This window comes from Copidosoma floridanum, unplaced genomic scaffold, assembly GCF_036245765.1.
Source record: "Copidosoma floridanum isolate Cflo_tuat_1 unplaced genomic scaffold, Cflo_Japanese_pri ptg000019l, whole genome shotgun sequence".
In the NCBI taxonomy this organism is placed as follows: domain Eukaryota; kingdom Metazoa; phylum Arthropoda; class Insecta; order Hymenoptera; family Encyrtidae; genus Copidosoma; species Copidosoma floridanum.
In genome coordinates, this window is record NW_028321896.1 from 9,336,118 (window position 1) to 9,360,849 (window position 24,732).

General features: G+C 36.4%; 4 protein-coding genes across 6 annotated transcripts; 2 read left to right on the forward strand and 2 right to left on the reverse strand.

The window, feature by feature from the left end:
- LOC106644073 (dyslexia-associated protein KIAA0319-like protein) lies at nucleotides 1-5,457 on the forward strand. Its single transcript, XM_089592702.1, has 13 exons — nucleotides 1-347; nucleotides 741-1,163; nucleotides 1,248-1,813; nucleotides 1,884-2,109; nucleotides 2,185-2,558; nucleotides 2,633-2,893; nucleotides 2,957-3,147; nucleotides 3,206-3,305; nucleotides 3,401-3,718; nucleotides 3,793-3,894; nucleotides 3,970-4,155; nucleotides 4,229-4,378; nucleotides 4,448-5,457. The coding sequence occupies exons 2-12, from the start codon at nucleotides 745-747 to the stop codon at nucleotides 4,375-4,377; spliced, it is 2,892 nt and encodes a 963-aa protein (XP_089448828.1). The 5' UTR covers nucleotides 1-347; nucleotides 741-744; the 3' UTR covers nucleotide 4,378; nucleotides 4,448-5,457.
- On the reverse strand, nucleotides 4,408-7,239 carry Dcps (Decapping enzyme, scavenger). Its single transcript, XM_014359423.2, has 4 exons — nucleotides 6,659-7,239; nucleotides 5,967-6,112; nucleotides 5,556-5,892; nucleotides 4,408-5,471 (listed from the first exon to the last, which is right to left on the reverse strand). Exons 1-4 carry the CDS (start codon nucleotides 7,053-7,055, stop codon nucleotides 5,290-5,292), a joined length of 1,062 nt encoding a protein of 353 aa, XP_014214909.2. The 5' UTR covers nucleotides 7,056-7,239; the 3' UTR covers nucleotides 4,408-5,289.
- Nucleotides 7,240-7,542: 303 nt separating this feature from the next.
- On the reverse strand, nucleotides 7,543-16,097 carry LOC106644076 (RNA-binding protein 25). 3 transcript variants are annotated; one of them, XM_014359426.2, is made up of 12 exons: nucleotides 15,517-16,097; nucleotides 14,729-14,902; nucleotides 14,422-14,442; nucleotides 13,908-14,304; nucleotides 13,594-13,788; nucleotides 13,398-13,516; nucleotides 10,570-10,775; nucleotides 9,792-10,488; nucleotides 9,004-9,703; nucleotides 8,755-8,927; nucleotides 8,529-8,675; nucleotides 7,543-8,454 (listed from the first exon to the last, which is right to left on the reverse strand). In XM_014359426.2, exons 2-12 carry the CDS (start codon nucleotides 14,855-14,857, stop codon nucleotides 8,362-8,364), a joined length of 2,877 nt encoding a protein of 958 aa, XP_014214912.2. In that variant the 5' UTR covers nucleotides 14,858-14,902; nucleotides 15,517-16,097; the 3' UTR covers nucleotides 7,543-8,361. The 3 variants fall into 3 exon arrangements, with proteins under 3 accessions (XP_014214912.2, XP_014214915.2, XP_089449723.1); XM_014359429.2 differs by having other exon boundaries at nucleotides 15,218-16,097; XM_089593597.1 differs by lacking the exon at nucleotides 14,422-14,442 and having other exon boundaries at nucleotides 15,218-16,097.
- Nucleotides 16,098-20,684: 4,587 nt separating this feature from the next.
- On the forward strand, nucleotides 20,685-24,732 carry LOC106644066 (serine/threonine-protein kinase VRK1). The gene is made up of 10 exons (XM_014359412.2): nucleotides 20,685-20,878; nucleotides 21,773-21,967; nucleotides 22,030-22,155; nucleotides 22,230-22,426; nucleotides 22,507-22,753; nucleotides 22,831-23,028; nucleotides 23,105-23,322; nucleotides 23,462-23,718; nucleotides 23,868-24,004; nucleotides 24,076-24,732. Exons 2-10 carry the CDS (start codon nucleotides 21,802-21,804, stop codon nucleotides 24,150-24,152), a joined length of 1,623 nt encoding a protein of 540 aa, XP_014214898.2. The 5' UTR covers nucleotides 20,685-20,878; nucleotides 21,773-21,801; the 3' UTR covers nucleotides 24,153-24,732.

A 24,732-nucleotide genomic window follows, 5' to 3' on the forward strand; every position in this document is an offset into this window, starting at 1 on the left:
TATAAAGTGTGGAACAGAGAGCGTTGTTTTGTAAAAATAGATAATTATTCCGGAAAACTAGGAAAATTCATCACATAAATGATTGGTTTGATCGCCAGCGTCATTGACATTGTTCCCCCAAAAAGTCGAAAAAAGAGAAAACACTCCGAAATCTTCCCAAATAGGTCTTGTTGTTGTGTCGAACCAGAAGTGATGAATACACGTCAAAACAATCAATCATACCTACGAAGGGAGAACAATAACTCGTCCAAATAAAAAGTGCTACAGCTGAATTCGAGGAGGAGATACTCAAAAGCTCGACTTCCGCCTGGAGTTGTACTTAGTTGGAATTTTAATTGGGAGAAAGCGTGAGTAATATTGATAAAATGTAATCGTTACAATAATACATGACGTACATGCGGGGGCAGGAAGCGTGCTCGTGAGTATAGAGCCGCTGATAAGCCCCAACTTACATACCTACATAATTCTACACGTATACGAATTTTTTTTTACACATAGCTGAAGTCATCATTTTTGGGATGTCAGTTTCTTTTGAGTTAACATCCGCGAAATAACGAGGTTGTAAACGACACTGTCTATACTTTCACAGCGTGTCTGTTGCCTTTCGGTCGAAGCGAAAGAAACGCGAATGTATACACGAAGTTGTTTTTTTTTTCAAGCTTCAATTATAACCAGTGTGAAATAATTCAGATTGAATTCCAAATCAGTAATACATAAGTAGTTGTTCACCATTGTTTCAGTAAAATGTTTAAAATCAGCTGCTATGGCTTCCTCTTGCTTTTCCTTGGGAACTGTTGCTGCGGTATTTACACAGAGTTGGGGAGCAAGTGGCAGACACTGTGTCCGGCCATGTACCCGAAAATATTCACTAGCTATACCCTGGTGGGCAACCTGACCGGAGGAAAGTACACAAAGCAAACGCGAGTCTCCGACATGGGCCACTGCTTGGCCACCTGCTGCAACCAGCCGTCAGCCTGCAACGTGGCCTTTATGTACAACTCCTCTTGCTACCATATCCAGTGCGTCTCCTCGAAGCTGTGTGTTCCGTTTTACAGGCCGGACAGGGTGCACAAGAATCCCCCGAGTATGGTGCTCGTCAAACCTGTTGAAGAGGACGAAGCTTGGACCGATTTTCTATTGGACGGGGACGGTGACTTGGCTGGGTAAGCAGTCCCTATTTATTTTATTTAGAAAATCCTAAATGCAAATGTACTCATTGAGATCGTTTTTTTTTTTTTTGTTTTCAGCTCCGAGTTGCCGGACGGTACTGAGCCTGAGCTGTCGTTGTTCGGCGCGAGCAACGAACTCAGCTGTTCTACCACGGAAGACTGCGCCGAGAACGAAGTCTGCGTTAAGAAAAGCAAAAACTCCAACATCGGAGTATGCAAATGCACGTTGCGTTACAGAAGAAATTATGCCGGGACTTGCGGCACTTACGAGGATCTACGGGACCTCGATTTGGCTTCAGCCCCAGAGATCATCAAGCCCAGGCTCTTGAAAGATTCGCGCACGCCTGACAAGCCAACAGTCAAGCAGATATTCATTAAAACGGCATCCAAGGAAGTGCGTTTACCAGAGAACGAAGTATCATTGTCTGCTTTTAGTGTGCCATCGGAGGAGCAAATGGACGGCCATTACAAGTATGCTTGGACTTTACTGAGCCAGCCTGAGGCCCACACGGGAACCATGACAGATCAAAATCAGATGACAGTCAAGTTAAGCAATCTCTCGGAGGGCCTGTATAAATTCAAAGTCACCGTCACAGGTCCTCACAGTTATGGAGAAGCCTATGCAAACGTTACCGTTCTGCCCCGTGAGTTTTGTCGTCTTTTTTTCCCATTTTGATGCTCAATTTTTTCATTTTTATCTTTACCTGTGCACAGCTAAGAGGATAAATCAAGCCCCAATACCAATAATATCACCAGCATCCCAAATTGTCAAGTTACCAAACACTGGAGCGGTTTTGGATGGCTCGGCTAGCAAAGACGACGACAAAATAATGTCTTACCACTGGGAATTGCAGCAGGGACCGATCGGTTATCAGCCAAGCCTTGTTGATACCCCTACTCTACAGTTAGACAATCTTATAGCCGGAAACTATACTTTCAAGTACGTATTTGCAAAAAACTCTGATTTAAAATTGCATCTCTAATAATTTTTTCTTCCATATGCATATTTCCATAGATTGACTGTCGAAGATTCCGACCACGTAACGAACTTTACAACCGCCAACATAACGGTTCTAAAAATTACCGATTACCCTCCCAGTGCCAATGCTGGTCAGGATGTGATACTCTATTTGCCGAAAAACACCCTCACTCTGAATGGCAACCTGAGCACCGATGACAGAGGCATCTCTAGCTGGGAATGGACAAAGAGTCCGTCCGACGAAAACAAGGCAGTCGACATGCAAAACACGAGAACACCGTATCTGCAGCTGTCGAATTTGGAGGAAGGCATATATACTTTTGTGCTTAAAGTTACCGACGATTCGGATCAGTCTTCAACCTCGGAGGTACACGTTTTCGTTAAGCCGCCGACAAATAAGCCACCAAAAGGTAAAAAAGCGTTGTTATTCGTAAAATTAACACCTACAAAGAAAAAAAATAAAACACGTAAATTACGAATGCAGCCAATGCTGGGGACAATGTAACAATTGCTTTGCCAGAAACTCAGGCTGTACTCGATGGCTCTAAAAGCAAGGATGACATTAAAATTGTTTCTTATCACTGGGAACAAATAAAAGGCCCCAACAAAGCAGTAATCGCAGTTTCAAACGCATCCATCACTAACGTTACAAAATTAACGAAAGGAGATTATTTATTCAAGTTGACTGTAATCGATGATAGCGGCAATAAAAATTCCGACACTGTTCAGCTCAAAGTTACTCAAAGTAAGATCCGCGCTCAATTCATTAGAGAGATAGGAAATAAACTACTTGCAATTAATTTTACAGACAAAAATGCTCCCCCTGTTGCAAATGCCGGCGGAGACTTCACGATTTTCATGCCGTTTAATGCTCTTATTATAAATGGCTCAAAATCGACGGATGATTTGAAAATCAAAGAGTGGCAATGGAGCAGGGATCCAATGAGCCTAGCGATTGGAAATATTATCGAAAAAACTGACAAATCACCAATTCTTATGGTAAAAATCGCAATTGAAAGTTTTGTTAAATCTTCAATAACAAGATGTATTTATTCAGGTTTCGAATGTTATTCCGGGTCGTTACATTTTCAAATTAAAAGTTAGCGATGATCAGGGATTGAGTAGCGAAGACTCTGTGTCTATAATCGTCAAGCCTGGTAAAAGTCTTCCAATTACTTTTTTTAATATGAATTTTGAAAAAAAAAAAAAAAAAAAAAAAAAAAAAAATCAAACTCAATTTTACCGTTTTCAGATGCGCAGTTATACAATTTAGTTGAACTAAAATTGAATATCGACGCTCATTTATTAAGAGAGTCGCAAAAAAATTCGTTGATTGTTAAGTTGCAAATGTTAATTAGAGAAGAAAGTTTGATTGTTATCCGCAATTTAAGAGCAGACGCCCATTCTGGCAAAGTCATTTTGACATTTTTTGTTAAGCTGAAAGATGGGAAGTCCATGCCAGGACCGGAAGTAGTCAGTAAATTGAAAGAAAAGCTCAGACAAGATTCTGGTTTATTGCAGTTGTCGGTAACAAATGTCGAAACAGTTGTCTGTCAAAACAATTGTTCAGGTAATTTTTCGTTTACTATTTTTCTCATTGTTGCTACTAATATCATTTTTATCACTTGTGCTTTTGGTAAATAGGACATGGCACGTGTGATCAGGAAACGAGACAATGTTTGTGTGAAGTTTTTTGGATGCAAAATCTTATACAGGTTTACTTGAGAGACGGCGAATCCAACTGCGGTATGTAGTTATTACATTAGAAATTTTTCGGAACATTTGTCTCATGGCAAGAACTAAACAACTATAATTCTACAGACTGGAGTATTTTATACGTGATCATAGCCCTACTTTCATTGGCTATTTGTTGGATCGGACTTATTTGGGGGCTGATTTGCTTTTGTAAAAGAATATGCTACGGAAAACGTCGGATCTTGCGGCCAAAAAAGAAACCGGCTCGTTACTCTTTGTTACAGCCAGAACCTGATGAAAGTACAACTGCATGTAAATATTGCTTTAATTACTCTGCATGCATGAATTTAGTAATAGAAGTTTTTAAATATGTATTTTTTCATAGTTTCAAGGCACAAAATGGTTTTGTCAGAATCGGATTCCGACTCTGATGACGTGATGTTTGATAAATTCAAAGGAAGAAGTAACAGTCATCCGAGAAGTATGAAAGCACGAAACGGATTTGCAAAATCCAGTACTAAAGTAAAAACATGAGGTAAGTAACTGTCATTTTGTACAATGAACTTGATAAACTTTTTGTAATTTTTATTATTGAATCGTATAGATACAAAATAACGGCAACGCATGAGCGTCAATCCTGTTAAAAAAAAATCAACTAGTCATTTAAAGGGCTGTCTCTAAAAAGATGAGTATACATGTACCTCAAGTCAAATAACACAAGAAACGAAAGCGACTGAAAAGTCCAGTGTGTAAGATATTGCAGTGATTCTAGTATTGTCTATATTACGACGACTTCAAGCGTTCCTTGTATTTTAATAGTGTGGTTGTACAATCGTTCGGTATAGTTTGATAACTATTTTTTACTTTAATCCATCGATTCATTTATAACTAATATTACATATTTTATAAAAGTATATACAGCACACAATCGCATAAAGTGAGAGTATAATCATATTAATTTTAATTAAATATTGATAAATGCAACGTAATGATTTTGTGTGATGTACTGTGTATGACATGCCTACTTTGTGAATCGCAACAATTTTTAATCAAGTATTTTTTTTGAATGCTTTATAAAACTTTGTGTTTTTAAAATATTAAGGCTTTGACGAAAATTTAATCAAGTGCACAATTTTGGCATAGAAGGTACAGCTATGCTACAAGACTGTGATTGTCAATACTTTTGACTAAGGTGTTTTGTAAATTGAACAATTTATTAAATACATTTGTCCAAAAATTGAACATTTCATTGTTTAATAAATTTTACAATATACATTAAGTATTGTAATAAGTTGAAACGTCTCAAATGATTTTGTTAGTATGAAAAAACTTGTTCTCATTACAATGTATTTGGTATGTAATATAAAACAGAAGAGCCTTTCGTCAATGCAAAATTTTAGTTAATTTAAAGATAAAAATATTTTTCCTAATGTACAAGTTTTTTTTTCAATTTATTTGCCCTTTTTTACTTTCAATCACAGTTAACACACCTTTTTCTTGATACTCTTTACACAATGGATCGTCTTCCTTGACAATGAAAGATAATACAGCCTTTTGATAGTAGTCTGGTACCATTTCTATATTACTAATGACAGATGAAAGTAAATGAGCTTTTTCGCAATAAATACCTTTAAAAAAATAAATTGGACAGTGAATTAAAATGTTTTACTGAAAATATCACTATTTATAAATAAAAGGTGGTATGAACAAACCTGCTGCTTCAAACATTAAATATGAGAAATGCACATGTAAATGATAGTACGATGGTTGGTAATGGAGATACATCCTCAACTGAGAAGATGGAAGTTTGTATTTGTTGAAAATGATATCAGCTCCAGAGTCTCGAATATTCTTTAAAAGTGGTAGGTGAGTGTCATTCAATTCTCTGAGGGATTTGATTCTTTTTCGTGCTAGTACTAATATACTTAAAGTAGGTACAGAACCGTCCCACTTCAAATCTGGCAACATTATAAAACCATTGTCTGGATCACTGTCTTCGTAAATAATTTTTTCAAACTCTGCCTTGTGGGCTAGGATGTTATCCACCCACTAAAACAAAAGTATTTTGTACACATCATCAAAGTATGAATTATAAAATTAAAAATAAAACATGGTATCTATACCTGTAGGGAGAAGTTGTTAGCCTCCAAAAAAGGTTTGGTGATATTTTCATAAGTTTCATAAGTTTCATTAACCATGTACAATTCTTTTCTAATAAACTTATCGATGTGTTTTTGAGTTGCTGGATGGATAATGGTGATGTTGAGACCTACGCAACAAAACAATCAGGTAGAATCTCAAAATAAACATTACAGACCCACTATGGAGATAATGTCTTGGAAAAGTGAAGAACTGATCAGCATAATTTAGAGATAAATATTTTAACATGAAAAGCTTGAACCAATGAATAACTCGATGTAATGGCACTAACTTTTGTTCACTAGAGACAAAAAAAAGATAATATACTTCTTGATGGTCATAGTGTTAAAATCAAACACATAAAAGAAAAAATTAAAAACCACCAAAATCTTACTTTTGACGATTGCTTTTTCTGCTAACTGAACTACGAAAAAACAATTTGAGTACAAAATTGCTTGTTTCTCAACATTTTATGAAAACCAAGTAAGTAAGAAACGCGCGGCAAGTGTGTGGCTCACATCTCACATCACCAAATGTAGAAAAGAAAACAACAAAAGAAGAATAGAACGACAAGCTCCGAAAGTTTTGGAGTTCTGGACGTAAGTCCCAATGACACAAAATACAGCATAAGTAATGAGATATAATTTTTAATATAATTAAAATTAAACTAAAATACCATTGTGTTCTCGCGTGGGAAAGCACTCGTAGTTGCCGTAGACGTCGTTACTGAAGGTCTTCCTTACGATCGTGCCTTCGTTGAAGAAGCCTCGATTGAGGAATATCTCGTCCTCGGGGAAGATTTTTTTTTCGAGGATGACTACGGCGGGACTCTCATAGCTCGTGAACCGACCCTCGACGAATATTTGCTTGCGCATACTGTTGACATTGAGTACGCGGGTCATCTTGAAGTTCGACAAGCTGAGTTGCTTGGTCATGTGGACGCTGTCCTCCTGGAGTTTGCCGGCCTCGATAGCCGAGCTGCCGTTGTTGTCATTTTCCTGGAGGTTGAGCTTCGTCTTTTTCATCGGACTCGTTTCGGGCGTACCGGCGACTACGCTTGCTGAATCCGCCATTTTTTCCTAACTGATATACTTATACTTATGTGAGAAAGCGGCGGGTATGTCCGCCTGTCCGCGTGTGTTTAGTTTAGCGGTTATATAGGTACAGAACTACAGCCGGCGTCCGAGCCGAGAACCGAGAGTACGTGCGACTCTTGCGAGAGAGCCAGCGAGTAAACTGTTCGGTTGGTGGTGTATACTGTCTGGCCTACTGGCTCTGCCTCTCTCTCTCTCTTTCTCTCATGAGTCTCATGGTCTCATCCCCTTTATATATTACAATATTACTCTTTACTCCTCTTTTTTTTTCACGCTTGTGTGTCACTCTCTCTCGCCCGTATCCCCGTATGTAACATTATAAGGGGTGTATTTTTGTCATGTGGTCAACTGTCAATTCTTGTAAAAACACATTCAACATTTAGAAGACATCTTTTTTTAGAATTATTTTTGTACGTTGTTGAAACAATTGTCAAATGAAATAAGGTTTAGATTGATAAACTCTCAATATTTTTAATAAAATGTTTATTGTATTTTTTTTTCATTATATTTACTGCAATATGAACAATATTTTTATAGCGATTTGATATTAACATATATAATTTAATGTACATTTAATGAAATTTTTATTAAAAATGAAGAGATTAGCCATAAAGCTGTTATACTCACTTTTCAATAAAAAATCGATTGAATTATTTCATACGTACGAGTAAACAATTCCTCAATTAATTCGAGTTGAAGCCACCATGGGTCAATTACAATGTTGATTAGTCATTTCTCAATATCAAAAACTAGGGTGCATAAAAGTAGATTTACTTATTGTACAATAATAATAAACATTATTAAATGTACACATTGAGGGAGGAGAAAACTAAACATGATGAACAAACGTGATTTAATTGAAAATAAAAGGATAAAACCGAGGGAATAATTCGTCATTGATTCATTTGCTATAACAAAACCATAATGTTTGCAGGCGCGTTTTATTTTCTAATTGGTAGTTACCAAAAATTTCATTCCAAGTATCTTGTATTTTTGGTACAAATTACAAATCAACAAGAATCTTACTTTGTATAAGGTGACAATTTTAAAAATTGTTCTTTGCATCATTCACATGCTTGTTAGCTCTAGCTTGTAAATGTCTTTCACACGTCTTTTATCATTACAATTTCGGATTTACTATATAGTATCGTATGTTTTAAACTTAAACAAAATACCTAAGTGTATGACTCAAAGAAAGAGAAGAAACCTTCAAAGAGATTGTCTTTGAAATTAGTCATGATTTCAACCTTAATTTATTTGAGTCCTTAATAGAAAGTTCAATTGCTCACTTCACTAAACCCATTTTCTTTGCTTCAACTTCATAAATGAGTAACCTCCACATTTTCACAACAAATACTTCGGCTTCCTCATCAAGAACCTAAAATTCAGAAATAAAAAATTTGCTTAGTTTTTATCATAAATAATGTAAGATTAATAATAAAAATCACTTACCATTTGTACATCGTCGAGGATGCCTTGAGGCGAACTTCCAGCCATTACTTTACTACAAATAAAATCTACAAGCGTTGGCTCTGGTTCACCAATATATTCAATAATCTTTTTATTTATCCAAGGACGTATTCTCTTTTCCATTAAGGACTAAAAATAACAAATAAAAGAAATAATTTCTTGATCACGTGAAAATTTAAATTTTACTTAAAAGTTAAAAGACCCTCACATTGTCAATAATAGCCCAATCCAACTGATATCCAAAGAGCGCATTTTTATCGGTCGGAATTTTGTCAATGAGAGATTTAATGTGTTTTTTCTTTTCTTCTTGCGATTTCGAATTTTCCTCTTTAGAATTCTTAGAGGATTCTTCAGATTTTTTCTTCTTTTCCTCCCCATAATCTGTAAATAATTATTTCGATAAATCAATTACTTTTATTACTTTGTTTAAAGATAACGTATTCAATGCAAGACTTACCAATAGGTACAAGTTTTCGCTTTTTAGAATTACTCGTGCTATCATCATCGTCATCGTTATTGAAAACGTCTTTGACATCAATGCGATTCTTTTTTTTGGTTTGGCTCGGATTCTGAGCGTTTGGTATCGTACTGGGACTCGCTGGAGTCTTGTTACCAACCGCATGATCTCTCGAGCTACCGAGAGCCATAGCAAATGGCACAAAGTTGCTACCACTAACTTTGTCGGGCTCACTAACGAGCGAGGTTCTCGAGTCCTCATCGTGGTGCAAAGGTTGGATGTGGTGTTGCTGCATGTGAGGCGCTGGCGGAGGTGTGGTCGACCTGATCATCGGCGGCGAGACATTCCTTATTTTTTCCTTTACGAGACTCTCACGCTCAAGATCGATGTGCTGAATATTATCCGGTGCCAGCTCTTCTACAGGCTCGCGGTGATGGTGCCGGTGATGTCTACGATGATGGTGATGATGGGGCCGTGGCGGCGTCCGGGAGATCTCCAAAGGCGGTGGCGGTGGCGCCGCCACAACTCCATTATCGTAGTGCACCCCATCGTCGCTATCACTGTCAATTGGCTCGGTTTCGATCGGCGGCATCTCCTGCACGATCTTTTCCTTGTGCCGCGACACTGGTTTATCGTCTTCCTCGTCGATGATCGTTATCACCGGTTTTGGTTTGTACTGTTCTTCTCGCTCCGCCTTTAGCTGCACAAGAAAAAAATTTTTTTTTACAGGATTCATTAGTCATTCCAAATCTTTCGACGTAAAAAACGTGGACAACGATAAAACTCACCCTTTCAAATTCAGCAGCGGGATCGGCATAACTCGAATCAGCGTAAAGCTTCTCTCTGAGTCTCTGGAGCTCCTGGCGTTCGGCACACCGGTCTCTAGAGTCAGCTTCGGCCTCGACGGCTCGTTCCTCGAGTCTACGCGCAAGCTCCTTGCCCTTGTAAAACTTGGCATCGTCACGCTCATCGTCGTAATCCTCGAGGAACTCCTTGAGTCTCTTGGCTTCACGCTCCTTGGCCTCGCGCTTCGCTCGTTTCTTGTCATTCTCCTTTTCGTATTCCTTTTGCTTGCGTCGCTCGCGAGCTTCCCAAGCTCTTAGCCGTTCCTGGTAGGCAGCATCCTTTTCGCGGGCCCGCCTCTCGTTCTTCTTTCTCTCCTTGGATTCCTCCTCCTCCTCGAGCTCGCGCAAGACCTCGCGGTCAGATTTGCGTGCTTCTTCGCGCTCCCGTTCCCGCTCTCTTTCACGTTCGCGCTCACGAATCTCTCGTTCTCGCTCTCGCTCTCTGTCCCGTTCACGTTCTCGTTCGCGTTCTCTTTCGCGCTCTCGTTCTCGCTCCTTTTCACGCTCGCTGCGCTCCCGCTCGGCTCGATCGCGCTCCCGCTCACGCTCTCGATCCCGATCCCGATCTCGATCCCGGTGTCGCGACTCGCCTCGCTCGCTCCTCTCCCTACGATCCCTGTCTCGATCCCTTTCTCGGGATCTGGATTCAATTTAAGCGAAACAAGCGTTAATTATTATTGTAACATGTATCGATACGACGGTCCTCTAAGAGACAACCAACCTTGACTTGCTTCGGCGCCTGTGCCTACGACTGCTGTCGGTGCTGTCGCCTCTACTTCGATGCGGACTGGAAATTTCACCGTCTGCATCATCGTGTTTGGCATCATCGTCCTTGTTGCGATCTCTGCGTTCTTTTTCTCGCTTTTCGCGCTCCTCCTCTTCTTTCTCTCGCTTCTTTTTCACCTGGGCCTTCTCCTCTTCTTGTTTCTAAAAAATACAAAAATGAAGACAAAATTTTAATTATTTTTTTTAACGAGTTTTTTTTTTTTTCAATGGTACATAAGATCGAGCTTGCTGTTTGTAAAAAACGACAGAGAAGACAAATTAAAAAAAAAAAAAGATAGAAAAACGTAAAATGAATTCAATTTAATTTTATCTTTTCAATTTAGGAAAAAAAAAAAAAAAAAAAAAAAAAAAAAAATTATAGCATACAGTTAAATGCCAATAAATTGGAAAAAAGGCATCCAGTGATCTATGTCAGTATTTCCAGTCAGCAGTCATAAATGGTGCCAAACTATTCCATACGAGATGATTTTGCTAATTAAAGTAAGAAATTGAAAGATACCTCGTATGGAATTGTATGCATCTTTAACAGTTAATTTTGTATTTTTTTTCTCTCTATTGTGTTAAAACTACTGACTTGAAAAAATTCATATTGAGCATAATATGTGAATAAATATATGTGTATATTTTATATATAAATAATATCTTCGTTTTCGCAGTCTTCATTTTCTTACTCACAACTTTGAAGAACCTGTCGATATATAGGTTGGCCGTTGTTCAGGGTACTCTGGGAGCCTTTATATAGAACGAGAGGAAGAAAGAGAAACAAGATTTCCTCAAAAGGTGGTTTTATTGTTTTTTTAAAAATAATAACTAAAACTTACATCTAAGACTTATGATCTAAAGCAATTATATACAAAATAAGAGAAATGTAAAAATTGCTACAGACTATGAGTACTGTATGTAAATAGAAAAGTAAACATGAGGAGAGCGACGTGGGCGTTGGGCTGCACGCATGTACTCACAACACGCGAACGCACCTCTTATGCCCCGTCGTCTCACACACATTGAACGCGTAATGTAATCTTACAAACTATAAAATAATAACTTTCGTCTAAGCCTATTATTTATATCAGATAATATAATTATAATCGATAAGTAGTATATTAGTATGAAGTGTTTCGTTAATATACCGATATTTATTGCAGGACGAAGTCGTCACGCACAGTCGAATTTGTTTGGTCATGGTTCTCCAATAGACAGATAGATCTCGTTGCACTCCACATTTTTAAACAATTTTTTTTTTTCAAGTGCGAGTGCACAAGACAAACCCGCACAATCTCTCACTTTTCACTTTCTCTCTTTTTCTTCCTGATTGATACTTTTTCTCTCTCTCAGCTTGTGTGCGAGATTGTTTCCCGCAGCTTGTGTTTTGATCTCAGCCAAAAACCAGCGACAGCTGTTGAATATCAAAAGCACAATTTTCTCTCTGTTTGAACGACGAGTTTCCTTAATAAACTTCACAAACCTCAACCAATCTCTAAATGTTTAAAGTCCTTTTCTACTTCCTCTTTTTTCAATTTTTTTTTTTTTTTTTTTTTTTTTTTTTTTTTTTTTTCTTTTATATTCAGCACTGAATTAAACTAGAGAATTATATGGCAACTGAAAATTGTCGAGCAAGTCTAAGGGAGTTAAAACAGATGAAATGTCTCAACATGCAGGCACGAACATTTAATTTAAAATTTGCTTTAACATGGTTGGAAAAATATTGTAATGCTTCATTCAATATGGCTCAACATTGGAAAACTGAAATACCTTAACAAATCATTCTTAAAACCAGAAATTCACGTAAAAGAATACCTTTTTTTTCTATTGTTTGCTCAAGTTAATTACAAATTTTTGGTTTTTGGAATTTTATTTTCTTAAAACAACCAATTTAACAGTACAATATTCTTTCATCTAAAAATTCAATGCAAAAAAAATAAAAAAAAATATAAAGTGTAAAGTAGTAAACTGAACAAATATTAATCATTAAGATTCATTAGGTTATATAGAAATAAAATGTTCACAGAAATGCAAGTATTTAGAAATGTGCTGTGTGCATCTCTTAAGTGGAGATAGGACAAAAGTTTCTTAATGCAACAAAATGAATGGGCAGCCTTTACACGAGAAACTTTTTTTTTTTTTTTCATTGGCTTTGCTTTGCCGGTTTTGTTGTTCATTGTTCATCAATTTTTTGTTCATTTTGGTGATTTTTACTCACGGTATCACGTGGGCTGCTGGCAGTGCCGAGGGGCGCTGGATGAAAGCACCTATGGTACTACGTACATGTCTGATCGTGTGAGAAGGCCGAGCAACACTGGCTGTTTACACAAAATAAAGAAAAACTGAACGCTCTCCGTGTCGTTGATAAGAAGAAGTAAAAGTTTGTGTGTTTGCCTAGTGAGGCTCTCTTGCTTCTTATACTATCCATTTTTGTACATATAAGTAATACATGCCATTTTCAAGCTTACAAATAATTAATAGATGATTAACCATTAACGCAGCTGAAAAATTTTAGTCAAACAGAGCTCTACCTTTTGGTAGTGCGACTATTTTGACTACCTCCTTAGAGCGATTCTTAAAACGAAATAAAAACAAACGAAGCGAGTTTGAGCGTCCCTCCTCTCGGCTGGATTCTCGTTGATTTCCGTAGCTTTATCGTAAAATAGAACAAGCAACTTGTCCCTCCCACCCCTGCCTAACATTCCAACTACCCAGTTATCAACCACCGATTCGAAATTTTGATGCAAGAGCTTATATTAAGGCATTGTAAACAATCATTACCTTCATTACTTCTCGAAACTTTCCGATTTCCCGAGTGATAAGGTCACGCTTACTTTCTTCGATCTCGGCGTCATCCAAGTTCAGCATTTTAGGCATCACCACTGTTTTTACAGGCTCATCTGACGATTCATATGATTTTGTTAATGATTTCGATTTATTTCAGCATTTCAGTATTTTTACGTTTTGAAAGACAAACCTGCATTGTTCGTAATTGTTTCTAGGCCAGTTAGGTGTTCACTTACGATTAGCTGGATTCGCGTGACTGCTTCATTATCTATGGCTTTCATTGTATCATCCATATAATCATCATTATCATCAGACTCAGCAGGCTCACTTTGTGTCTCATCTTGCAAAGGAGATGATCCTCCTTTCAGTTTTTTTCTTTTTTCAGCTGACAAAGTTGTTATTCAATGAGGTTTAGGTGACATTAAAATTGTTCATCGTTTGTTTGATTGCGTAATATTAATTACCAAATAAGTCGTGAAATTGTGAAATAAATCTGGTACATACCTTTGAACTGATCCAATATAACTTTTGTTTTTGCATCAACTTTGACTACTAGTTTTTTATTCCCAATTTCCATGTCATGCAATATTCGGATAGCTCGCAAGCCTGCATCTGGGCCAGCATATTCACAAAATCCAAAAGCTTGCACTCTTTTCCAATTCATAACATGACCACAAGCACCAAGTATTTGCCTGATCATATTATCAGGAGCACGATCCATAATATTACCAACAAAAACAGTGACTGGTGGACCTGTCTCTCTTTCTCTCTTCACTACAGGCTTTGGTGGTTCTGTCTTTGGTGGTTGGGGTGGTAGTTGTGGCTGTGGTGGGGGTTTCTGGTTGTTGTATCTAACAGCTGGTGCAGAAGTTTGCATTGCCGATACTGGTGTGGGTACCATCTAAAAATGAAATAGGGCACCAATAGATTTTCAAATGTCATCAATCTATGCAGTATCAATTACAGTTACAGATAACTGTAATAATTAAGTATTAATAAAAATATTTGTAGAACTTACGTTTTCAAATACATGAGGAAACTATCGTAATATGAAAATAAAATAACTTTTAGTGGTCGTACTATTTGATCAATGGTGATAATTTACAGTTGTTGGTCAGTAAGACGTATCAATACGAAATAAAAGAATCTCAAACAAAAAGGCCTAAATTATTGTATACAGCACATGATTAACATAAATGAACACATAAATAAAATCTAATGATACAATTCTGAAATATAATTTCTTGGTTGAGTAGTAAAAAATAATATATAAATACAATTTGTTGCTTAAACATTTTTAGTAATAAAATCAAGATTGGACTCACATGAGGCATTGGCATCATGCCTCCCAACATGGGTGGTGGAGCACCCATCATATATGGCATGAGCGGCATACTTGGAATCTCACGGGGAATCTCACGGGGAATCAACGGGGTCTGTCCAGGGTACGACATTTTGCTAGATACACACTTTGACTGGATCCAACTGAAAATGTCCACCTGAAAATAATACGTAACTTAAATTTGGTTGACCCAGCCTGTGAAGTCATTCATCGCAGACAAACAAACTGGCTGTAAGAGAGAAAAGAAACAGATGTGTCATATACACAAGCTGATTCACGATAACAACAATGATTATAATACCAATAAGTGGGCAGAGTGGGTAAGCAACGATTTGATCAACTAGAATATATAAAAAAGTAGAAAAAATAAGTGCAAAAAAAAACAAGCCATCCCGAGAGGGGGAGTAGACGGCGTGTGCTCGTTGCTCCGACTTTTATGGTACTTAGTAGAAAAACGATATAAACGAATAACCTGCAAAATGAATGTGGGTGCCAAGCAATGCCAAAAAACCAAAGATCCTAAGGATTGGAAATTTTTTCACTGTTGTATTATTGCTTGAGGAGGAAGAAGAGGCACTTTCGAGGCACGCAAATCAAAATCACACGGAACCTAACCACCAAAACCTCTTGACTCTAGAGAATGAGCACTCGCGTGTAAATGGCATTATCGCGTCCGTAAAATATAACTAACACATTTGGGCTTGCTTGTGCCGCGATTTTTTCTTTTTTACAGCATCTTTTGTACACTATGGATCTTTATAAAACACTTACTCTGCTTTCGTTAGCACGGATCAAGGAACTTTAGCCATGGCTAAGCAGAGTGTGTATGTGATGTGTGGACGAGGGGTTGAGTTTTTATAGGGGGGGCAGGCAGACGACCAGGCTTGCACCGCTCGCAGCTATATATATTATATACGATGCGTGATTGCGTGTGCGATGTGATTTTATCCTTGTCTAACACGTCACGCACATTCGCACATATTATTCTTTTCTTGTTTGTTATCCACCTTCTCTCTTGTTAATTATCACAACGAGTTGCTATAGTTAATCTTCAATCAAGACGAATTTCTTGTGTGCACCATAATTTTAGGTGTGGTGGACAGCTGGTCTCGCAGATGGTTTCTCTTCTTGCACACTGCAGCTTCGTAATACGATGGCGACTTTTTGTCTGCTATGTACCTATACGACTTTAGGCGCAATATAAGGAAATTACAGACACTTTTTTTTACAAAAGCGTACAGCACTACAGCGTACTGTATACTAAACTCATAAGACGCCGCTACACTCACTCATGATATTACTAAGTAAGTAGTGAAAATTAAAAAATTGAAGGACAAAAATGTATTTATTCAAGACAGTGCTGCCGCCGTGTCGCTTCAGAGAAAAATTATTGTCCACTGCCGGCTCGTTGTTTCTGCGCTCGATTTCAAATGTTTTTTGGTTCTTCAATTTTTGACAGCGAAACTTTTTATTCTTAAACATTAAAATACACATCTTTATAATATGGACCGATTCACGAAATTTCTTTCCGTTATTGCCAAACAATAGGGATTATATTCTTTCGAAAATCGACCTACAACATACATTGTAATATATCTGAATGAATTACTGTGATTTTACCCCAATTAATATTACCGTTTCAAGTTATGGTGTTTCAAAATTATAATTATTTGAAAAATATGATTTGTTTTAATTCACCAAATAAGTAAGTTTCATCGGGCCACATTTTACGAATTAGGGCTTCAAAATCTCTCTTTCATACCATGTGATCGCACCCTTAAAGTACAAATTGTCATAAGGTTTGGTCGAAATCGGAAGATAAATTAAATATAAACATTTTTTATATACTTAATTGAATTTGAAAAATTTTTTTCTCTCACGGAATAAATTTTCAAATTCATTCGTGTACAAATGTAAAAAAAATATTTTTTCATGGACGGATAGTTACGTTATCATTCAAAAAACTTGTCCAATTTTATTCACGCGATAAAGGTATTCACATAGACATTTTGCTTATTTCAATGTGAACGTTCATATTGAAAAGGGGGTTCCACTTTTCCGCTAAACTCAAATTGAGTGAACAGACTGAAAAGACCTATACTGTGTTCTCTGTCAGTCAACATAGTTGCGACCAGGTTGCGACCATATAGGGTGTATTCCGCAAATGCTGCCAGCAGTTAAGTTACGTAGGTCGTGGTAACGCCGCATGGTCGGGCAGCGCTAGCGTCAACCTGTACTAACTGTCGGTGGGTTCCGCATGTCAACAAACTTTGATATTTTTTACTGTTTTCGCTCCCATGCCATCTGATATTTCGGAGTTTGTTGACATGCGGAACCCACCGACAGTTAGTACAGGTTGACGCTAGCGCCACCCGACCATGCGGCGTTACCACGACCTACGTAACTTAACTGCTGGCAGCATTTGCGGAATACACCCATAATCCGCAGGCTAAGTATACGTCCTTAACCGCCTTTTTCACTAACGTTTAGAATAATGATTGAGACAATCAATGATTGTATCATGAGTTTTTGTATAAAGTTCAATTTATACAAATAAGTTGGTAAATATAGGCACACATGATTAATATTTAAACATTTTAAGCTGTATAAATATATAACATAGATTCCAAATATGCATTATTACCGCTGGAATATGCTAACAAAACCAAATATCCGTCTTTCTCACCCAGCAAAATAATAGGTATCTGTATAATCCTGTATCAATTTATTGCACACATGCGAAATGTTCAATGACAGTAAACAATGACATAATTTCAAACTTTACTTTTAACTCTTCATTTGACACGTAATTTTACAATGCAATTGATAAATTATTATTCATACAAAAGTATTAATATTCTTATAGGAGGTCGATTTTCAGGCAAAAGATTATTTGTAAACTTGCCGTAAACAGCACAGCCAATGTCAACTTTTTATTTTCTATCTACACAACTAGTTGCGGCTGGTTTTAGCGTTTCAGATTTCTAAACTAAAAAGTGGCCCTAAAATTCTGAAGGAAAGCTTTAGATATTTTAGGCCCTAGAGCCATGTTGTCAATTATAAACCAGCCGCAACTTATTTGACAGATACAAAATGAAAATTCAACATTTTCTGTGCTGTTTGCGGCAAGTTTACAATTTATCTATTACTCGAAAGTATAAATATATAGGAGGTCAATATTCGTATAAAACATACACTGCAAACTTGCCGCAAGTAGCACAAACATCGTTAATTATTTATTTTGTATCTATTTCAAGAGTTGCGGCTGGTTTATAAGTGACTAAATGGCTCTAGGGCTAAGCTGCCTAAAGCTCTCCTTCAGAATTTCAGAAGCAATTTTTGGCCAAAAAAATCACGACCGCTAGATGGCGCTGATCCTAATGATTATAACTACTAATAGTAGAGCCATTTAATCAATTATAAACCAGCCGCAACTAATTTCGTAGATACAAAATAAATAGTTAAAGATAATTGTGCTACTTGCGGCAAGTTTGCAGTGTATGTTTTATACGAATATCAACCTCATATATATTTATACTTTTGGGTAATAAATGAATTGTAAACTTGACGCAAACAGCACAAACATCGTTAATTATTTATTTTGTATCTATTTCAAAAGTTGCGGCTGGTTTATAAGTAATTAAATGGCTCTAGGGCTAAACTGCCTAAATCTCTCCTTCAGAATTTCAGAAGCAATTTTTGGCCAAAAAAATCACGACCGCTAGATGGCGCTGATCCAAATGATTATTACTACTTGTAGTAGAGCCATTTGATCAATTATAAACCAGCCGCAACTGATTTTGTAAATACAAAATAAAAAGTAAACATTGTTTGTGCTGTTTGCGGCAAGTTTACAATGCATTTTTTACACGAATATTGACTTCCTATATATTTATACTTTCGGGTGAAAGATAAATTCTAAACTTGCCGCCAATAGTGCGAACAATGTTCACTTTTTATTTTGTATTTATCAAATTAATTGCGGCTGGTTTATAAATAATTAAATGGCTCTGGTATAAGTATAGTAATAATCATTTGGATCAGCGCCATCTAGCGGTAGTGATTTTTTTGGCCAAAAATTGCTTCTGAAATTCTGATGGAGAGCTTTAGGCAGCTTAGCCCTAGAGCCGTTTAATCTTTTATAAACCAGCCGCAACTATTGAAATAGATACAAAATAAATAATTAACGATGTTTGAGCTACTTGCGGCAAGTTTGCAGTGTATGTTTTACACCAATATCGACCTCCCTTATATTTACACTTTTGGGTAATAGATAAATTGTAAACTTGCCGCAAGTAGCTCAAACATCGTTAATTATTTATTTTGTATCTATTCTTGCGGCAAGTTTGCAGTGTATGTTTTACACCAATATCGACCTCCCTTATATTTACACTTTTGGGTAATAGATAAATTGTAAACTTGCCGCAAACAGCACAAACATCGTTAATTATTCATTTTGTATCTATTTCAATAGTTGCGGCTGGTTTATAAGTGATTAAACGGCTCTAGGGCTAAGCTGCCTTAAGCTCTCCATCAGAATTTCAGAAGCAATTTTTGGCCAAAAAAATCACTACCGCTAGATGGCGCTGATCCAAATGATTATTACTATACTTATACCAGAGCCATTTAATTATTTATAAACCAGCCGCAATTAATTTGATAAATACAAAATAAAAAGTGAACATTGTTCGCACTATTGGCGGCAAGTTTAGAATTTATCTTTCACCCGAAAGTATAAATATATAGGAAGTCAATATTCGTGTAAAAAATGCATTGTAAACTTGCCGCAAACAGCACAAACAATGTTTACTTTTTATTTTGTATTTACAAAATCAGTTGCGGCTGGTTTATAATTGATCAAATGGCTCTACTACAAGTAGTAATAATCATTTGGATCAGCGCCATCTAGCGGTCGTGATTTTTTTGGCCAAAAATTGCTTCTGAAATTCTGAAGGAGAGATTTAGGCAGTTTAGCCCTAGAGCCATTTAATTACTTATAAACCAGCCGCAACTTTTGAAATAGATACAAAATAAATAATTAACGATGTTTGTGCTGTTTGCGTCAAGTTTACAATTCATTTTTTACCCAAAAGTATAAATATATATGAGGTTGATATTCGTATAAAACATACACTGCAAATTTGCCGCAAGTAGCACAATTATCTTTAACTATTTATTTTGTATCTACGAAATTAGTTGCGGCTGGTTTATAATTGATTAAATGGCTCTACTATTAGTAGTTATAATCATTAGGATCAGCGCCATCTAGCGGTCGTGATTTTTTTGGCCAAAAATTGCTTCTGAAATTCTGAAGGAGAGCTTTAGGCAGCTTAGCCCTAGAGCCATTTAGTCACTTATAAACCAGCCGCAACTCTTGAAATAGATACAAAATAAATAATTAACGATGTTTGTGCTACTTGCGGCAAGTTTGCAGTGTATGTTTTATACGAATATTGACCTCCTATATATTTATACTTTCGAGTAATAGATAAATTGTAAACTTGCCGCAAACAGCACAGAAAATGTTGAATTTTCATTTTGTATCTATCAAATTAATTGCGGCAGGTTTATAAATAATTAAATGGCTCTAGTATAAGTATAGTAATAATCATTTGGATCAGCGCCATCTAGCGGTCGTGATTTTTTTGGCCAAAAATTGCTTCTGAAATTCTGATGGAGAGCTTTAGGCAGCTTAGCCCTAGAGCCGTTTAATCACTTATAAACCAGCCGCAACTATTGAAATAGATACAAAATAAATAATTAACGATGTTTGAGCTACTTGCGGCAAGTTTGCAGTGTATGTTTTACACCAATATCGAAAAGTGAGAAGTGAGAAGTGAGAACGAGAACCTGAGAACGAGAAGGGAGACTGCGAGAAGAATACCTTACCTTACCTACATATTATATGTGTGTATGTATATAAGCTGTAAGCAATGTAAGCATTAAGCATACGTATAATACACTATACACGTATAATAAAGACATGCGAGAGAAAATGGCAGAAAGCAAGTTGGCCGTGTCAAGGAAGGAGCTCCAACTTTAGCCAGAAATTTCAGTGCGAGTACAGTACCCGAGTTGTTGGAAAAAATTTGGTTGAACGGTGATAAAGTTATGTTTGTGATTTTTCATTAAGGTAAGTCAATTGATTGAAATTTTCTTATTTTCAAGGGCAACCGTTTTGGCTGGTGTGCCAAGAAAGTACTGAGTACTTGGCTCTTTGCTCCAAATTCTTACTAACTCGTTCGAGATATTCGTGCTCGTGTCTGAGCGAGTGGGATTATTTTGGCTCTGCTACGCGTGGTATTTGCTTGAGGACGATTTTGATGCTAGAATTTACGTATTTTTTGTATTTTGGAGCAATGAAAGAGTCTACCCTCGAGGCCGAGTTGTCGCACACCTTTTTCTGTCCACCACTTGTGAAAGCCAGTAAACTGAGTTTATGACTCTGCAGGCGGTGTCCGTCCGACAAAAAAGTTCACAGGTTCTCGATGATTCCGACGAGATACTGCTTGTGATGGTTGAGTTATTTGTTAATTGTTGCAGAGCCAAGTGAAATTTGTCATTTGGTCATGCAGTGTTTGTATATACATAGATACATATTTGTATATATACATACACAATTTATGAAGATTTGATATACAGGCAATTATACGTTGATCGTCTGCTTTTTGTTTTATTTTTATGTGCATCCATAGGTTGGCCGAAATCTGACTTGGTCAGAATTTGTTTTGATTAGTTTAAACATTTTTTAACGTTGTTTTATAGCAGTTTTTATTTTTGATATAACGGCATCAGGTAAACTTTTTTACAAAAAACGTACATTGCAGCACTGAGAGTCATTAGTGTTTTTATCTCATGAATGTTTCTATTAATGAATCACGTCTAAAAATACATGCACTCCGCATTAATACTTTTGTAAATGCATATTTATTCATATTATTTTGGTAAACTTATTTTCTGTTGGATTTGTCCAGTAAATATTATTCTTACAGTTAAATTAATATCCCAATCTAAATTGTTGTTGCAGATAATTTATTGTAACCAAAAAGATATAATATGGCACCAAGAAGAGCTGAGGAGTTCCCTCTGAAGAGAGTTGCGGCATTAGGCTGTCGTTTGCCATCCCGTCTTCCAGCGGGAGAAATTTTAACAGATATAACAGGAAACTTATGGAGATTAGGTAATTCAATAGGTTGTGGAGGTTTTGGAGATGTTTATCTTGGTAAGTACAATTAGATGTTATGGTTTTGGACAACAGGTTAATTATTTTTTAAACTATTCTAGCATCAAATGATATTCATAAACCAGTTGGTCAAAATACTAAATATGTCATTAAAATTGAGCCACATAATAATGGACCATTATTTGTTGAAATGAATTTTTACATCAGAGCCGCAAGAAAACAAATGAGTAAGTCTTTGTTTGGACAAAAAGTTTAATCAATATACATGGGAGTAATAAACAAAATTTGAATTTATTTACAGTTGACGAATGGTGTAAAATACAAAATTTGCGTCAAGTAGGCATACCAAGTTACGAAGGATCAGGTTCTCATATCTATAAGAATGAACGGTATCGATTTTTAGTTATACCCCGTTATGGACAAGATGTAGGAAAACTGTTTATTTCAAACGGCCGAAAATTATCTAAAAAGCTTATCAATAGTTTAGCTGTTCAAATGGTAAGCAATAATTTAGTGTCTAACTGAATTGAAAATATAAATGAGCTTTGTATTAATTGTCAACCTTTTTTATTTTTTAGTTGTATGCATTGGAGTACATTCATAGTAAAGGTTATGCTCATTCTGATGTGAAAGGATCAAATATTTTGTTGAAAAAAAATTACGATTATAGCTCTGAACTTGAAAAAACAAGAGCATTCCTCGTTGATTATGGTTTAGCTTACAGATTCCGCACCAGTAATGGTGCACACAAACCATTTTTTCACGATGAAAGACGAGCTCACGAGGGAACATTGGAGTTTACATCTCGTGACGCTCATCACGGCAGTAAGTAGTAGCGATTCAAATAAAACTGAGTAATTGTATTTTTATCTAAAATTGATCACAACTTTTCTCGTTTTTAGCACACTCAAGAAGAGGAGACTTGGAAACATTAGGGTATAATCTACTTCAATGGTTATGTGGAAAGCTACCATGGGAAGATGACAATGGGGGACTATCTCCATCCGCAAACCCAGATGAAATTCATGACAAGAAAGAAAACTACTTATTGGATGTAGATTCTTTCATGAAAGCATGTTTCCAGGACAAAAAGCCACCAGGTAATAATATTGCACCTGACTCAATCGTAAATTTTTTTTACACTCGTATTTTAAAACCCTGGTGTTTTTATTACAGAAAATATAACGAATTACATGAAATACATTACCAATCTTAAATTCGAATCTGAACCAGACTATGCGTATCTGCGAAGCTTGTTCAGACAAGATATGAGTTTTGAAAGTCTTTTCGGTAAAAGAAAGTCTTTTGCAAATGAAAATTCCGCAGCTATCGAGAAAAGAAATAACAGACCTAATCTACGAGAGCGAAAACCCTGTAGACCCCTAAATCGTGAAGTACGTATATGTTTTGCTCATGTGATTGGTAATCATAGAGAAATTCATCAAGTGTAAATTATACATCTGTCCTATAGAATCATCATTTACTATGATCCAATCATGAAAGCATAAATAAAAGTTGTTTGTGTCCTTTTAGATTCGAATCACGCGAAATACTCCGTCGTCAGTTGAACAGGACAAGGAGATCGATGACTTTAGATGGGAGGAGGTGTTGGCCCGTCACCCAGACAGGCTGGCAAAGATCAGTGCACAGCCACCCTCGTCACCGCTCACTCCGCCGCCGTCGCCGCCGCCCCCGACACTCCCCACCTACGCCATGCTCGCCGTATTGCAGCGAATGAAGGAGCGACAAACTGGTTTGGTGAGACAGCGAACGAACTCCAAGTCTTCCGAGTGAGTGTTGTCTTTCTTTTTATCTCCTCCTCTCTAACATGGGTTTTCTTTATCGTTTTGCTTGCGAGAATGGAATTCAAACATACGAATAATATAATCATGTGAATTTCCCTTTGTTTTTTTTTTGTTTTTTTTTGTTACGGTCATAGTAATGAACTTAAAGCAAAGTGGATGACACCAGCTATGGAAGAGGTAGCTCTGTTACGAAAAAAGAATCAGGAGCAGCTTGACAATAATGTCAATGAAACCAAAAGACTTACGCGTTCTCGTGTTGCGCAGCTTAAACGTATGTATTAGTTTAATAAATTATTTTTAATTTTTATTCAAACGCAATTTCAACTATTATTTTTGTTTTAGGAAAGAGACCTAGTAGTGGTAAACAACAAGAGTCGAAAAATATTTCTAATCCTAAAAAACGAAAAATTTTACATTAAGATAGCAATTTTCAGTAAGCAATTTATAATTACAAAAGAAAAAAAAAAAAAAAAAAAAAAAAAAAAAAAAAAATATCGAACGTTCGTAAAAAAAAAATCGTGAATTTTTCGTATGTGGAATCAAATAATATAAGTATTATTAAAGATTAGGTTAGACTTTTGACGTTCCTGCGAGAGGACAATATAAGACTCGCGTAATTCTCGCCACTTTTTCGTAAGACTGCCTTTGCCAACGCTACTAGTTATGTAGCTTTGGTAATTAAAACATCTCCTCGATCGACCATCTATTACTTCACTATTATTCTAATTTTTACATACTTATTTTCTCTAAATCTTTTCATTATCATTTTTTTTAATTAATTACACTTGGCTCATGTTTAAATTAAAAGCTAATCTTGCTAAGACGGAATCAATTTTTATCTTATACTTTTAATTCCTTTTTTTCGATGTCATTTAGATTTTTAATATTTTGTTAAAACTTTGTATATGCGTATTGATATGGCAAGAGGTCATAGTCATAGAGTCGAGAATAATATAATAATAGCACGGCCACTATTACTTAGAATTTTTTTTTTTTTTT

Excerpts from the sequence above, each read along its gene's own strand:
- LOC106644073 (XM_089592702.1), top strand. The coding sequence starts at position 745 with ATGTTTAAAATCAGCTGCTATGGCTTCCTCTTGCTTTTCCTTGGGAAC. Across the intron at positions 1,814-1,883 it reads AAACGTTACCGTTCTGCCCC|CTAAGAGGATAAATCAAGCC; the intron begins GTGAGTTTTGTC and ends ACCTGTGCACAG. Across the intron at positions 2,894-2,956 it reads TCAGCTCAAAGTTACTCAAA|ACAAAAATGCTCCCCCTGTT; the intron begins GTAAGATCCGCG and ends TTAATTTTACAG.
- Dcps (XM_014359423.2), bottom strand. The coding sequence starts at position 7,055 with ATGGCGGATTCAGCAAGCGTAGTCGCCGGTACGCCCGAAACGAGTCCG. Across the intron at positions 5,893-5,966 it reads CTAACAACTTCTCCCTACAG|TGGGTGGATAACATCCTAGC; the intron begins GTATAGATACCA and ends CTTTTGTTTTAG. Across the intron at positions 5,472-5,555 it reads TTTAATGTTTGAAGCAGCAG|GTATTTATTGCGAAAAAGCT; the intron begins GTTTGTTCATAC and ends ATTTTTTTAAAG.
- LOC106644076 (XM_014359426.2), bottom strand. The coding sequence starts at position 14,857 with ATGTCGTACCCTGGACAGACCCCGTTGATTCCCCGTGAGATTCCCCGT. Across the intron at positions 14,305-14,421 it reads TTCCTCATGTATTTGAAAAC|ATGGTACCCACACCAGTATC; the intron begins GTAAGTTCTACA and ends TTTCATTTTTAG. Across the intron at positions 13,789-13,907 it reads TATATTGGATCAGTTCAAAG|CTGAAAAAAGAAAAAAACTG; the intron begins GTATGTACCAGA and ends CAACTTTGTCAG.
- LOC106644066 (XM_014359412.2), top strand. The coding sequence starts at position 21,802 with ATGGCACCAAGAAGAGCTGAGGAGTTCCCTCTGAAGAGAGTTGCGGCA. Across the intron at positions 23,323-23,461 it reads GTAGACCCCTAAATCGTGAA|ATTCGAATCACGCGAAATAC; the intron begins GTACGTATATGT and ends GTGTCCTTTTAG. Across the intron at positions 23,719-23,867 it reads ACGAACTCCAAGTCTTCCGA|TAATGAACTTAAAGCAAAGT; the intron begins GTGAGTGTTGTC and ends TTACGGTCATAG.